We start from the raw sequence: 15486 nt of genomic DNA, 5'->3' as shown, positions 1-15486 counted from the left end.
AAGTGATGTTTTATTTTTATATAGTGTGACCTGAACAGGTTGAAAATGTTGTTCTGTTCTGGCTTTATTACTGTTTATTAGTTATTTAATGAGACGCTGCTTAATATGAAACAAACACAACTTTATAATGCGAAGGTCATGAGATCATTTTCTTTTTAAATTTGACGAGTTTCTTGTCTGACAGTTAATTTTGAACATCACACATCACATCTCATTATCTCTAGCCGGTTTATCCTTCTACAGGGTCGCAGGCAAGCTGGAGCCTATCCCAGCTGACTACGGGCGAAAGGCGGGGTACACCCTGGACAAGTCGCCAGGTCATCACAGGGCAATTTTGAACATTTCCTTTTGAATTATTTTAAATTATTCATCTGTTTTAATTTAAATATTAAAATGAGTGCTTTTGTGCAGCTGGATTGTGTTCTAGTGAAACAGACGACTGAGCAACAACATGGCAACGTGCAGGAATTTTACAGAAAACACTCCACACTTTTATTCTGGATCACACAATCTCACTGTAGAACCAGAAACCCAGAACCTGAACCCAAACCCAGCGTATAGAGTCTGAGTGAATGTGGTGTGGACTCTGTGGAGGAGCTTCATCGTGTCAGAGACGCTGTAGAAGGACAGAGTTCCTGCACTGTGATCCACATACACTCCTATTCTGGAGGCTGATGGAACTCTGAGATCAGTCTTAATGTTGTTGTGCCAGAAAGAGAGCGAAGAAGAAGAACACAGCAGACTCCAGGACTGATTGTTGTGTCCAAACACACACTCATTACCCTCTCCTTTCCTTCTGATGTCTTTATATGAGACTGATATGGACACAACACCAGCAGCAGTGCTCCACTCCACCTCCCAGTAACAGCGTCCACACACACTCTCCTTACACAGCACCTGCTCCCAGGAACCAAATCTCTCTGGATGATCAGAGTAACGCTGCGCTTTCCCACTGCATCTCACCGCTCTGTTCTTCTCAGACAGAATGAGGCGACGATGTGCCGTGTTGGGATCCAGAGTCAGATAACAGAAATCTAAAATAAAAGAGAAAAACAAACTGAACAGTGTGAACATGTTGGGTTTAATTCACACAATATATTGATGTGAACTGTGTGTGTGTGTGTGTGTGTGTGTGTGTGTGTGTGTGTGTGTGTGTGTGTGTGTGTGTTAGATGTACATTTCAGAAACTCTTCTCTGCTCTGTGGTTCTGGTCCTGAAATGATCTGAACTGCTGCAGCTGTGGAGAGAAAAATGGAACCATGAGTTTGTGTAAAAGATGGAAAGAGTTTAAAGTGATCCAGTCAGTTTATTCATTTTAGATCAGTGTTTTAGTTCAAAGTGTCGGGTGAATAAAGTGTCTGCAGAAAAGAAAGCAGGAGCATCGCTAAGAAATAACACATCACTGTGTTTCTCCAGCAGGAACAGCTCCTCTTACCATGTGGAGGGATTTTGTTGAATTCCTCCTCACAGAATTCCTCGAGTCTCTTTTTCAGATCTGAGAGAGAATTCCTCACTCCATCAAATGAGAGATGTTGATGGACAGTGATGCTGGAAGTGTGAAATGATGGTCTGGTGATCGTAGGAGAGCAACGTCCAGAAGCTAAAACCTACAGAAAGCAAATGAAATGTAAAACCCACTTGTGATGTCAGACAGGGACATTTATTGTTCCCTTAATGAGAGGTGTTTTAGAGAGTGTGTGAGGAACAGCTGGCTCTGTAGATCAGACAGTGAGTGTTACCTGGAGGAAATGGATGTGATCGTGTGTGTGTGAAAGCTGCTCCAGCTCAGTGACTCTCCTCTGAAGATCAGCAATCTCCTGCTCCAGTTGCTCCAGGAGTCGTTCAGCTCGACTCAGTTCAGCCTTCTCCTGATCTCTGATCAGCTCCGTCACCTCCCAGCGCTTTTTCTCCATGGAGCTGATCAGCTCAGTAAAGATCCTCTCACTGTCCTCCACTGCTGTCTGTGCACTGAGCTGTTAGGACACACACACACACAAGATTTAAAGCTCATCTATCATTCCCTCTCTTACTGGGACTGTAAATGACTCGTTGTCCATGTTGTGTGTGTTTCTCGGAGCAGCTCTGTCTCTGCTCACTGCTCACCTTTATAGTGTTCACAGCCTGTTTCAGCTCCTGCACCTTCTTCTGCTTCTCCTGGATTCTCTGCTGGGATTTCATCTGCTCCTCCTTTAACTCACTCTGAGGACAAATAAAATACATTCAGCTTTCTATACAGTACGAGTGAACTGGTTCCGTGTGTGTGTGTGTGTGAAATGTTCACTAACTCATTTGACCAGATTACGACTCTCACTGAAGATAAATTTAACACTCTGTTCACCAGAACATCGAGAATTTTAATCAGCTTTTACAGAATCCTTCTGATTGATACACACACTGAAATGAAAGTTCTGATCATATCATTGACTAAAGCTCCTGGTTCTAGATGGAAACTCTAATGAAGATGATTTAATTCTGGAAAGATTTCTAGTTCTCACCAGTTTCTCAGCTCTTTCTGCTGCGGCTGTGACTGTGTCGTGACCTTTGTGATGATCCATCGTACACAAATAACAGATGCAGGTTTGATCAGTACGACAGTAGATCTCAATCAGCTTGTTATGTTCAGAGCAGATCTTCTCTTGGAGTTTTGCTGAGGCTTCGATTAACGTGTGTTTGTTCAAAGCAGGAAGTTCAACATGAGGTTTCAGATGAGTTTTACAAAATGAAGTCAAACAAATCAGACAGGACTTGACGGCTTTGTGTTTTCTCCCGGTGCAGAAATCACACTCCACATCTCCAGGTCCAGCGTAACAGTGAGCAGGAGAAGCAGCTTGGAGTTCAGTCTTCTTCAGTTTCTCCACCACTTCATCCAGCATGTTGTTTCTGCGTAGAACAGGCCTTGTCGTGAAAGTGTCTCTGCACTGAGGACAGCTGTAGACGCCCTTCTGATCCTCCTGATCCCAGCAGCCATTAATGCACACCTTACAGAAACTGTGACCACAGAGGATAGTCACCGGATCCTTCAGGAGATCCAGACACACTGGACACATGAACTGGTCCTGAGCTACTGAAATACTGGCTTCAGCCATTTTCCTGAACTCACAGAGAGAGAGAGAGAGAGAGAGAGAGAGAGATCAGTTTTGTTTTCTCTGAAATGAGGAGTTCCTTCCTGGTTGTGTGAGAGAGAGAGAGAGAGGAGGAGCACAAACACAGAGAGGTTATGAATACTCCTCGATTAACCATTTCATCTCCATTCAGTGCATAAATTTAACCCATGGAGCTGCACTGATGAGGATTAATCTCATGAACTGTGATGGCCAGATGAAGCTTCATGAAACACTGAAGCTTTCCAGCTAATTGTGTTGAAGTGGTTCATTTCTCGAGGCTTCACTTGCTCACTACAGAAACCTGCTGTTCAAACAAATAATCATACAATCATACAGACAACACACAGTGGTTAGTGCCTACCAAAAGTGGTCCAAGGATCCAAAGGACAACCGGTGAACCGGTGACATGGTCATGGGTGATGAAGGCTAGCCTATATGTTCCAATCCCACACAGGAGCGACTGTCGCACAAACTGCTGAAAAAGTTAATGTTGGCACCTTTCTGCTTTAGCCTGAAATCCATTCTAAGGGACTACAAGAGGCTGGATCAGATATCTAGAGCTCAACACCTGTGACAAACTAATAGCATCACTGTTGTTCCATGAGGCCTCGTTTGTAATTGGTCATGTGGTTTTCTGCACCTTCATACACACCTCAAAGTGGGGATTTATTTGGCACGCACTCAGATACTCGACACATGATTTGAAGCCTCGGATTCATCTGATATCATCACTGTGTGTGTCTTATAAACCAACTGATGTGTTCCCCAGTCTTTTATTTTAGGAATATAATCCATCTGTTTTAACATCAGACACTTTTGATATTAATCACACAAGAAGTTGATTAAATGATTCATTTATTATACAGTACTTATAAAGTTCATTGCTGAACAGATTTAATGGTCAGGTATAAACTGTATAAAAATGTTATACATCATCTCATTATCTGTAGCCGCTTTATCCTTCTACAGGGTCGCAGGCGAGCTGGATCCTATCCCAGCTGACTACGGGCGAAAGGCGGGGTTCACCCTGGACAAGTCGCCAGGTCATCACAGGGCTGACACATAGACACAGACAACCATTCACATTCACACCTACGCTCAATTTAGAGTCACCAGTTAACCTAACCTGCATGTCTTTGGACTGTGGGGGAAACCGGAGCACCCGGAGGAAACCCACACGGACACGGGGAGAACATGCAAACTCCACACAGAAAGGCCCTCGCCGGCCACGGGGCTCGAACCCGGACCTTCTTGCTGTGAGGCGACAGCGCTAACCACTACACCACCGTGCTGCCGTTATACATCATTATCTGTCCAATTCTAGCATTTTTTTTTTTTTATGAATTAAAACCCCAGATTTCTTGGGAACCTGGCAGAGAGAAAGTCGTCATGGAATGTTGTTTCTCCAGCATTTCTCTACTACATGGCTATCATTTTCCTTATTAACAAATATCTCGGAAAACATTGCAGCTGAGGGTGGCACGGCGGTGTAGTGGTTAGCGCCGTCGCCTCACAGCAAGAAGGTCCGGGTTCGAGCCCCGTGGCCGGCGAGGGCCTTTCTGTGCGGAGTTTGCATGTTGTTCGCATGGGTTTCCTCCGGGTGCTCCGGTTTCCCCCACAGTCCAAAGACATGCAGGTTAGGTTAACTGGTGACTCTAAATTGACCGTAGGTGTGAATATGAGTGTGAATGGTTGTCTGTGTCTATGTGTCAGCCCTGTGATGACCTGGCGACTTGTCCAGGGTGAACCCCGCCTTTCGCCCGTAGTCAGCTGGGATAGGCTCCAGCTTGCCTGCGACCCTGTAGAAGGATAAAGCGGCTAGAGATAATGAGATGAGATGAGATCTCGGAAAACATTGCAGCTGAGGGTGGCACGGCGGTGTAGTGGTTAGCGCCGTCGCCTCACAGCAAGAAGGTCCGGGTTCGAGCCCCGTGGCCGGCGAGGGCCTTTCTGTGCGGAGTTTGCATGTTGTTCGCATGGGTTTCCTCCGGGTGCTCCGGTTTCCCCCACAGTCCAAAGACATGCAGGTTAGGTTAACTGGTGACTCTAAATTGAGCGTAGGTGTGAATGTGAGTGTGAATGGTTGTCTGTGTCTATGTGTCAGCCCTGTGATGACCTGGCGACTTGCCTGCGACCCTGTAGAACAGGATAAAGCGGCTACAGATAATGAGATGAGAACATTGCAGCTGAGTAATACAGTATATGTCATTAGTAATGTAATATTTTTTACTACACTTTAATTAAGAAATTCACATTTTAACCATATCTACACATAAAGATCTTATTATGCCATTATATTATATTATGTATGGATTTGATTTCCGGGTTTAATCTGATTGGATGACTCGGCGGACCCAGAGCCGCCTAGCAACGGGAAAATATTTAGGTAGCTATTTATGTGCCTGGTTCAATTCGTGAAAAGGTTAATACCGTCGGCTTTAAATAGTAACTAGTTCAGGTTGTACACGAGTAAACAAATCTTTTAATAAACCATTTTAATAAACCAGACTAAAGGATTATAGACGTTTGTTGTTGAGGAGTTTACAAACATGTTGCGTTACTTTTGTTCAACCTGAAGTTTAAAAAAAAAGAAAGAACAAACAATTTGGAATAACATTTCAGTCATAAATATTATTTTGGACAGAATATGCGAGTGTTTAGGCGACACGGTAAGGATTGAGTTGGTTTTTAAAGTCAGGCGAGCACGCTGGAGACCTAAAGGGGCTTGATTTGTGAATATATAGCGTCCCAGTGCGAGGGATCTTCCTAGCCAATGAGCGCGGAGGATGGAGGATCCCGGCAGCCAGTAGCCGGTGAGTGGGCGGGGCTTGTGGCGGTAAAGGAGGGCGGGAGGGGAGTAATGGCGATGAGGAGCGCCAGTGCTGTGCTCGGGTTACACAGGCGGAGCGGCAGCAGAGCAGCAGGGCGGCCGCGCTGACTGCGGGCACCGACACGCGCTCTCTCCGCTGCACAAAGAGCCGGAGCTCCGGGGGACCGGACCGGACCGGGCAGAGCGGCGGCACGGGGAGCGAAAATAATAATAATAACAATAATAGTGATAGGAGAAGAAGGAGCTGATCAGTGAGGAGCCATCCTCATCCTCATCACACAGGCTGTCATGTCCTCATCCTGGGGCTGCATTTAAAAACAGTCCTGGAGAGAGAGAGAGAGTGTGTGTGTGTGTGTGTGTGTGGCAGCTGCAGGTTTGGGTCAAAGCCAGGAGCAGAACCAGAGCACAGATTTAACCAGGAGGAGGAGATCCTCCTCCTCCTCCTCGTCCTCAGTAGTGTGAGTGAGGTAAAGTAGGAGAGCATGTGTCCTGGGCTCGGGGTGAGTGGGAGCTCCTTCTCTGCTCAGCACCTTCAGCAGGATCTGTAGGAGGAGGTCCATGAGGAGCTCCATGATGTTCTCAGTGCGCATTGTGTGTGCAGATTATTACCTGTCCAGGCCTCTGCCCCTGCTGGATGTGTGTTTCTCGCAGTTCAGAGACTCGGAGGTGCACAGGGTTCCTGTAGTGCGGATATTCGGGGCCACACCGGCAGGTAGGCTCTCTCTCTCTCTCTCTGTGTGTGTGTGTGTGGTTTTTTGTTTGTTTGTTTGTTTGTTTGTTTTTTAAATTAAACCCTTCCTAGTACACTCCACCTCCACCTCTAGGACGGAGCCATATTTAGGGCTCCTCCTGCTCCCTGATGACTGTAGGACTCTCCTCTGTAGTGTAATCCTGTACACACTAGCCTAGTGCATGCAGCTGGAGTGCACTACGGAGTGTATAGTGCTGGAGTAACGCAGGGAGGAACCGCCGGGCCAGATGGGATTAGTTTCGCTTGCGGAGGAGTCGTCGTTAATGTAATGTAATGTAATTACTCCTGGAGACTCTCTGGGGTTTTAACCTTCAGGGTTTTATTTCCCCTTCTCTGTGTGTGTGTGGTGGATTCTGATTTTCCTCCAGATTAAACACTGCAGGAGACGCTCACGCTTCTCTTTTCTATCAAAACCAAAAGGCCAGTGAAATCTAGAATATGAACTCGATCCCTGTGGCAGGACTGAGACTCCTGAGGGGTTTAGGGACGGGACGGGACGGAGTTCCCGCAGGTCCTGTGACGTGTAATAGTGCACTGGTCTGGGGGGGGTAGGGTACTGCTCAGGGCCACGTCCCAAATCAGTGTGTGTGTGTTTTTTCCAGCTTACATCATTTGTTTATTTCACACAGTGTTTCTTAAACAGGAGGACACACACTCACCCTGCTTCACTCGCTAAGACCTGGACACACACACACACACACACACACACGCTTTCTAATCCGGGTGATCGGGGCCTCTACACATTGTTTGAAGTTGGGGTTTCCTGTTGCTTAGGAATTTGCTTACCTCATCACACTATCACTTCACTAATGAGTGATTTACACACACACACACACACACACTGTTCCAGTCTCTGATTATGAGACATGAAAATTCAGACGCGCCATGAATATCAAATTACCCACTGCTCACACACCACATCCTGCTCTCACACACTCCTGACTCTGTGTGTGTGTGTGTGTGCGTGTGTGTGTGAGATATTAGTCATCAAAATGTAAACCACAACAAAGCAGGAGGAAGAATGCATGTGCAGAAGGTTTACTGTTGATTCGGTCCATGTGTTTGAGATTTACACACTTTACACCGTTCACTGTGTAAGCTGTGGATTTGTACGTTTATTAGCGACGCGGGTTTGGCCGTGTTCACTCTGCGCGCGTTAATATTCACTGTGCGCTTGTTAGCGTGTGTTAATCACTGATGATTTATTCACTGTGCACTCCTGAGTGTTTATGGTGTTCGTTAATGCTGCTGTACACCAGTGGTAACAGACTGCACTGGACTGGTGTGTGTTACTGTTTAGTGACCTTTGACCCCTGGGAATGGATTAGCATGTGCTGATATTAAACCTGTCTGTCTCTCTGTCTGGCTCAGCGCCATCTCTCCAATCACATACAACCCTGGGGGAGGGGGGGGAGAGAGAAAGATGGATGGAGAGCTGGACAGAGAGAGACGGGGAGAGATGGATGGAGACAGAAGGACGGAGAGATGGACAGAGACAAATGGGGAGAGACGGACGGGGAGAGATGGATGAGACATGGAAGGACGGACAGATGGAGAAACGGAGAGACGGCCAGAGACACGGACGGGGGAGAGACGGAAGGACAGAGACACAGATGGGGGAGAGACGGACGGAGACGCGGACGGGGGAGAGACGGACGGAGACGCGGACGGGGGAGAGACGGACGGAGACGCGGACGGGGGAGAGACGGACGGACACGGGGGAGAGACGCGGACGGGGGAGAGACGCGGACGGGGGAGAGACGGACGGAAGGACACGGGGGAGAGACGCGGAGGGACAAGGACGGGGAGGGACGCGGACGGAAGGACGCGGACGGGGGAGAGACAGACGGAGACACGGAAGGAGGGAGGGACGGAGAAACGGATGGACGGAGACACGGAAGGAGGGAGGGACGGAGAAACGGATGGACGGAGACACGGAAGGAGGGAGGGACGGAGAAACGGATGGACGGAGACACGGAAGGAGGGAGGGACGGAGAAACGGATGGACGGAGACACGGAAGGAGGGAGGGACGGAGAAACGGATGGACGGAGACACGGAAGGAGGGAGGGACGGAGAAACGGATGGACGGAGACACGGAAGGAGGGAGGGACGGAGAAACGGATGGACGGAGACACGGAAGGAGGGAGGGACGGAGACACGGAGGGACGGAGAGACGGACGGAGACACGGAAGGATGCGGACGGGGGAGAGACAGATGGAGACACGGAAGGACAGAGGGAGGGACGGGGGGACGGACGGGGAGACGGACGGAGAGATGGATGGACAGACGGAGAGACGGATGGAGAGAGACAGCTGGACGGAGAGACGGATGGACGGAGAGATGGACGGACAGATGAGACAGATGGACGGAGAGATGGACGGACAGATGAGACAGATGGACGGAGAGATGGACGGACAGATGAGACAGATGGACGGAGAGATGGACGGACAGATGAGACAGATGGACGGAGAGATGGACGGACAGATGAGACAGATGGACGGAGAGATGGACGGACAGATGAGACAGATGGACGGAGAGACGGACGGACAGATGGAGACAGATGGACGGAGAGACGGACGGACAGATGGAGACAGATGGACGGAGAGACGGACGGACAGATGGAGACAGATGGACGGAGAGACGGACGGACAGATGGAGACAGATGGACGGAGAGACGGACAGATGGAGACAGATGGACGGAGAGACGGACAGATGGACGGAGAGATGGACAGATGGAGACAGATGGACAGACGGGGGAGAGATGGACAGATGGAGACAGATGGACAGACGGGGGAGAGATGGATGGGGAAGAGAGAGACGGAGAGAGATGAACAGAGTGGGAGCGCAAGACGGACGGGGAGACAGACATGGATGGAGACACGGGGAGAGAGAAAGACAGACAAGGGGGCGAGAGAGAGACACATACAGAGAGCGAGTGAGACAGACAGAGAGAGACCCACAGTGAGATGGGCAGAGAAAGAGGAGAGAGTGATGGACGGGGAGAGAGAGCAAGATGGGTAGAGGGAGGGGGGGGAGAGAGAGATCATGAGCCTGAGCTTGAAAGGAAGAGAGAGCGAGAGATGGCCAGAGAGAGAGATGGAAAGAGAGAGAGACACACTCGGACAGAGAGAGAGATGGACGGACGGGGGAGGGAGAGAGACAGATGGACAGAGAGAGACCAAGGGAGCAAAAGAGACACGGGGAATGAAAGAGAGGGCGAGAGAAACAGATGGGGAGAGAGAGATAGACGGACAGAGAAAGAGGGAGAGATGGAGAGCGAGCAAGATGGAGAGCAAGACAGAAACGGGGGAGAGAGAGATGGACGGGGGGGAGAGAGAGATCATGAGCCTGAGCTTGAAAGGAAGAGAGAGCGAGAGATGGCCAGAGAGAGAGATGGAAAGAGAGAGAGACACACTCGGACAGAGAGAGAGATGGACGGACGGGGGAGGGAGAGAGACAGATGGACAGAGAGAGACCAAGGGAGCAAAAGAGACACGGGGAATGAAAGAGAGGGCGAGAGAAACAGATGGGGAGAGAGAGATAGACGGACAGAGAAAGAGGGAGAGATGGAGAGCGAGCAAGATGGAGAGCAAGACAGAAACGGGGGAGAGAGAGATGGACGGAGGGGAGAGAGAGATGGACGGAGAGAGAGAGAGAGAGATGGAAAGAGGGAGGGGGGGAGAAAGAGATAGATGGATGGACAGAGAGGGGAGGGGGAGAGACAGAGAAAGAGAGACAGACGGCCAGACAGAGGGAGCAAAAAAGATGCAGAGAGAAACAGATGGACAGAGAGAGAGGGAGGCGGATGGATGGACGGACGGACGGACGGACGGACGGACCGAGACAGACGGACACAGAGAGAGAGATGCACACAGACAGCTGGACAGACAGAGGGAGAGAGATGCACGGGGGGAGAGAGAGAGACAGACAGAGAGATGGATGGACAGACACAGATATATATGAGAGACAAAGAGGGAGACAGGTGGACAGAGGGCGAGAGATGCAGAGAGAGAGAGAGAGAGAGAGACGACTGCAGTTGCTCACTCGGACGTATCCCCGGTGATGCATGGGCTGCAGCTGTTGCCAAGCAACCAGCCTGAGGATGGGCACCGTCTCAGGGAGAGAGACCTTCATCAGTGTGTTTTTCCTCACATGTTTGAGTGATTTGGTTACAGTGAGTTTTATTAAACATGCTTCAATACTAAGGAGTCGTGTGTGTGTGTGTGTATGCAGGCCAGAAGACGTGTCTGCACGTGCATGGTGTGTTCCCGTACATCTACGTGCCCTACGATGGGTTTGGGCAGGAGCCAGAGCGTTACCTGCACCAGGTGGCCTTCAGCATCGACCGCGCTGTCAACGTCAGCATGGGGAACCCGTCCTCTCACACACAGCACGTCTTCAAGGTCACACTCGTCTCTGGGATGTACGCGCGCGCGCACACACACACACACACACACACACACACAGCTGTTAAAGCTGATCAACTGGAAGAAATGGTTTATATTCATTCTCTCTCTCTCAGGCCGTTTTATGGGTTCCATCCTGAGGAGAAGCCGTTTATGAAGATTTATCTCTACAACCCTCAGATGGTTAAAAGGTGTGTGTGTGTGTGTGTGTTTAGTCCTTAACCTACACAAGACAACACGCACACACGGCTGTATTAGCCGGCTGGTGGGCGGGTCTGTCGGTGAGACAGCTAGTAAGCTTTAAAATCATCCACATCATGTTCAGTCTTTTATTTCCTATACTTTCTACTTCCTGTGTGTGTGCGCGCACAGAGTGTGTGAGCTGCTGCAGGGCGGAGCCGTGATGAATAAGTGTTTCCAGCCTCATGAAGCTCACATCCCGTTCCTGCTGCAGTTCTTCATCGACTTCAACCTGTATGGCATGAACCTCGTCCACCTGTCAGCGGTGCGCTTCAGAGCCCACACACCAGGTAACACACACACACACACAGGTTTACTGTCTATTGAACTTCAGTAAGTGAAATAATTTTTGCTCTCGTGTGTGTGTGTTAGACCCCGGCGAGCAGTGTAAGAGTCCTGTAGAGGATGAGGTCACACTGAAAAGCTCCAGACTCAGTGAGTGTGTGTTGGGAGGAACATTCAGTCGGTGGGATGAGAAGAATTTACCCAGGTGAGCTGTGCACTGGATTAGCTGCGAACAAACATTACACGCCTTCACACCAATATATTCACCGTGTGTGTGTTGCAGCTCTCTGGTGTTGGACGATGTGGCGAGGGTGAGTGTGTGTGAGCTGGAGGCCGACGCTGTAGCAGCAGACATCCTGAACCGATTGGAGATCGAGAGTAAGCCGCTAACGTTAGCATAAAGATTAGAGGATGGAGGAAGTAACTCATTATTGGCCCCCAGCTGAATGTTTACACTCTGTGTGTGTGTGTGTGTGTGTGTGTGTGTGTAGATCAGATCGGAAGGAATCCTGGCCTGCAGGCCATCTGGGAAGATGAGAAGCAGAGACGCAGGGAGAGGAATGAGAGCTCAGAGATACAAACACCTCAGTCTCAGGGTAACACACACACACACACACACACACACACACACACAGATTCAACATGTTTCTGCACAAACAGAACACAGTACTGGACTAATGGAGCTCTGTGTGTGTGTTTCAGATCGTCTGTGTGTAGAGCTGGTGGAGAGCGAGCGGTTCTTCATGAAGAGATTGAAGGAGAAGCTAAGAGAGAACCAGTTTGATGTGTGAGTGTGTGTATACACACATGCGTGCACACACACACACACACACACACACACACACACACATCTAGAGATCTGTACTGTGTGTTTTTAAAAAGAACTGAAATCAATTTTGAAATCGGAGAAAAGGAAGACTGGTATAGAAGCAAAGGGACAGAGGTAGGGAGAGTGAGACAGATAGAAGAAACCTTTATTCATCACATGCACAGTGAAATTCATCCTCTGCATTTAACCCATCTGAAGCAGTGAACCAGGGATGTGATTTTTCCACGAATTCGCGGAATTCCGCTTTTTTCACCTCAAAATTAAAAAAAAAAAAATTGTCCGATTTTTTTTGCTCAAAAATCCGCATTCATATCCTATTCGTTCCGACTTTCAGTAATTCCGTCATTGAGATGAAACGAGGTACGTGATTGGCCCATCGCTCTGTAACAACCAATGAACGCGCTTGTTAGATAGCTGTACATAAGCTCGCTTCAAACAAAGAGTTGAAAGATGGCAGCCTCCGTGATCGAGCGTAAAGATGCACCTGATCATCAGTTTGGTGTGTGTGTGTGTGTGTGTGTGTGTGTGTGTGTGTGTGTGTGTGTTTTTAAAGTAAATAAACATGGGGAAGAAGAAAAAAACAACCCAGCTCATTTCTTTCCCCATAATAAACCTGTGAGTGGTGATGGTGTCACTGCACGTGCGACAGTTGGGTATGTTTTTGCGGGGTGATGAAGGTTGCCATGGCAACGGGGCCTCGCGCCATCTGTTGCTTCCTGGATGCGCATGCGCACGCTGTGAAAGCTGTGGTGAAAAGGTTAGCATCGGAGGCTAAACCTTCTGAGGAGAAAAGAAGGGGCGGTTTTTATTGCAGTTTGTTTTAGTTACGTCCGAAGAAACAGCAGTTTAAATCACGGCTCTAGTTTACAAATCAAAATGGCTACTCAGTGAAAACAAAACAAAAGCTAGAGAGAGGGGGAGTGGTGTAGAGCGAGGGGGAGCGGTGTAGAGCGAGGGGGAATGGTGTAGAGCGAGGGGGAGTGGTGTAGAGCGAGGGGGAGCGGTGTAGAGCGAGGGGGAGTGGTGTAGAGCGAGGGGGAGTGGTGTAGAGCGAGGGGGAGTGGTGTAGAGCGAGGGGGAGTGGTGTAGAGCGAGGGGGAGTGGTGTAGAGCGAGGGGGAGTGGTGTAGAGCGAGGGGGAGTGGTGTAGAGCGAGGGGGAGTGGTGTAGAGCGAGGGGGAGCGGTGGGAGTTTAACCCGGGAAAGTGAGTCTGTGAGGCGGCAGTGATGCTTGACCCCTCCCCCCTCCCCCCTCCTCTCACTTTACCTCAGAGTCTCTGCCAACTTCATCACAGATTATTTCACCTTTTTCACTCCAAGTTAGTTTTAATTTTCGCTCAAAACTTTTCCCACAGCGTGGATGTAAGGTAATTATACACAATTTTGATTTGTTTATTCAATATTAAAATGTTAGTGCAAATAATACATACTTGCCAACTTTTCAAAATTCTCATGAGGGAGAAAAGTGCATGAAAGACATTTTCAGTTGGCCGAGGGTCTGATGCGCGGTTGAAATGATAAAAACAGTGGAGCCCAATTAATTGCAAACACATTTTTTGTGAATGTTGTTTATTGAAAAAGTGATTTTTATTCTTGCATATGAAAATCCTCAAGTGAGTGAACACTGTACAGTTCTGTATATGAGTCAATTTCACAGAAAACTTTTTTTTTTTTTTTTTTTTGTCCGGACGTGTTTTGTTTACATTTTGAGATTTCTAAAAATGTTTTATGGTCTCATATGACAAAACATTATCAGTTCTACCTTGCATTTCAAAATTTGACTACTTTGGTTCATAAATGTGTATTTTGTAGCAAATTTTAGGGTCGAAAATGAGCAAAAATGGCTGTCCCACTGAAAAGAGGCTTTTTTTCAGACATGATTCTTAATGTTAGACAAAGGTGGAATTGAAACTTTTTCATGTTCAACGACAAGACTGTGGAAACCACAATGGACATGATGTCACAAATTGAAAATGCCATTAAGAAAAGATATTTTTTCGATGGTTTGTTAATTTTTGTACCTGTCCCAGAGGTTTGTGTCAGTTCTGTTACCGTGATTAATCACATAACAAAAATAAATGCTCCCAAAAGCTATTATTGAAATTATTTGTTGCCAAGGATCTGTATATTCTCACCTTTTATATGGATGGCAGAATGAACTGAATCTGAGAATATTTACTTAAAAATTTCAGTTTTGGTAAGTAGTCTATGCATGACTAATTTTTTTGTGTCAATCCTGTTACCCTGTCTAAACGGGGTGTGCAGTAACTTAATCAAATATTAGAAGTTGCCATACATAAGAAGCAAACCGGGAGACTACCAGGAGCAATAGAGTTTAATAAATAATGGTGGATGAATTCTTATGTTGCATCATGTTTGTTTGAAAAGGCACATTTAGGTATGTTCAACTTCTACAGTAATTGAAAGTATAAATTTTGTTTTTCCTTATACAGTTTTCTATTTATTCTAATGCAGATGATTTAATTTAGAATGACATTTTTAGGTTTCATGTTTTGGCTTTTTGTCAGTTAAGAATCATTGAATTTACTATAGGGGCTCAGAGTTGCATGTTGACCATTAAATTGGCTTGAATTTGTTAATCATGACAAGTTTTTTTTTCTTGTGTGTTTGCTTGCCATTTTAGTACAATTTTTAAGTCAGAAAACCCCAGAACCCAGGAGCTTCGGGGGGCTTCGCCCTCCCTTGTCCCCCCACCAGGGCACTACCCTGGACCAGCTGGGGGCCTGCGGCCCCCAGACCTCCGGCTAAAATTTTCAGATAATTTCACCAGCCCCAAATCACATCCCTGGTGAACACACACACACTCAGAGCAGTGGGCAGCCACACCAGAGCGCCCGGGGAGCAGTTGGAGGTTCGGCACCTCAGCCTGAGGCCGTCCCGTGTTAACCTAACCTGCATGTCTTTGGACTGTGGGGGAAACCGGAGCACCCGGAGGAAACCCACGCAGACAACATGCAAACTCCGCACAGAAAGGCCCTCGCCGGCCACGGGGCTCGAACCCGGACCTTCTTGCTGTGAGG

At 48.0% G+C, this 15486-nt stretch overlaps 2 protein-coding genes across 3 annotated transcripts in view; one reads left to right on the top strand and one right to left on the bottom strand.

The window, feature by feature from the left end:
• Positions 1-468: 468 nt before the first annotated feature.
• LOC132876637 (tripartite motif-containing protein 16-like) lies at positions 469-3171 on the bottom strand. Its single transcript, XM_060913529.1, has 6 exons — positions 2496-3171; positions 2104-2199; positions 1740-1973; positions 1436-1607; positions 1178-1237; positions 469-1034 (listed from the first exon to the last, which is right to left on the bottom strand). Exons 1-6 carry the CDS (start codon positions 3084-3086, stop codon positions 493-495), a joined length of 1695 nt encoding a protein of 564 aa, XP_060769512.1. The 5' UTR covers positions 3087-3171; the 3' UTR covers positions 469-492.
• Positions 3172-5951: 2780 nt separating this feature from the next.
• rev3l (REV3 like, DNA directed polymerase zeta catalytic subunit) overlaps positions 5952-15486 on the top strand; it is a 28481-nt gene continuing 18946 nt past the window's right edge. The window contains exons 1-8 of one of the 2 annotated variants that reach the window (XM_060913527.1): positions 5952-6646; positions 10920-11109; positions 11209-11283; positions 11465-11622; positions 11705-11822; positions 11901-11995; positions 12109-12213; positions 12320-12404. In XM_060913527.1, coding sequence (XP_060769510.1) covers positions 6493-6646; positions 10920-11109; positions 11209-11283; positions 11465-11622; positions 11705-11822; positions 11901-11995; positions 12109-12213; positions 12320-12404 — 980 coding nt within the window. In that variant the 5' untranslated portion in view covers positions 5952-6492. Of the gene's footprint in view, positions 6647-10447; positions 10823-10919; positions 11110-11208; positions 11284-11464; positions 11623-11704; positions 11823-11900; positions 11996-12108; positions 12214-12319; positions 12405-15486 lie in introns of those variants that run through there. The other variant, XM_060913528.1, reaches the window with a different exon arrangement.

This window comes from Neoarius graeffei, chromosome 2 (assembly GCF_027579695.1).
Source record: "Neoarius graeffei isolate fNeoGra1 chromosome 2, fNeoGra1.pri, whole genome shotgun sequence".
In the NCBI taxonomy this organism is placed as follows: domain Eukaryota; kingdom Metazoa; phylum Chordata; class Actinopteri; order Siluriformes; family Ariidae; genus Neoarius; species Neoarius graeffei.
This window is presented reverse-complemented; position numbering and strand designations above follow the sequence as displayed.

What these genes read in the sequence shown, in the direction of transcription:
- LOC132876637 (XM_060913529.1), bottom strand. Translation starts at nt 3,086, where the DNA reads ATGGCTGAAGCCAGTATTTCAGTAGCTCAGGACCAGTTCATGTGTCCA. An exon ending in AGGCTGTGAACACTATAAAG is followed by an intron (nt 1,974 to 2,103) that starts GTGAGCAGTGAG and finishes GTGTCCTAACAG; the next exon opens with CTCAGTGCACAGACAGCAGT. An exon ending in CAACAAAATCCCTCCACATG is followed by an intron (nt 1,238 to 1,435) that starts GTAAGAGGAGCT and finishes TTCTCTCCACAG; the next exon opens with CTGCAGCAGTTCAGATCATT.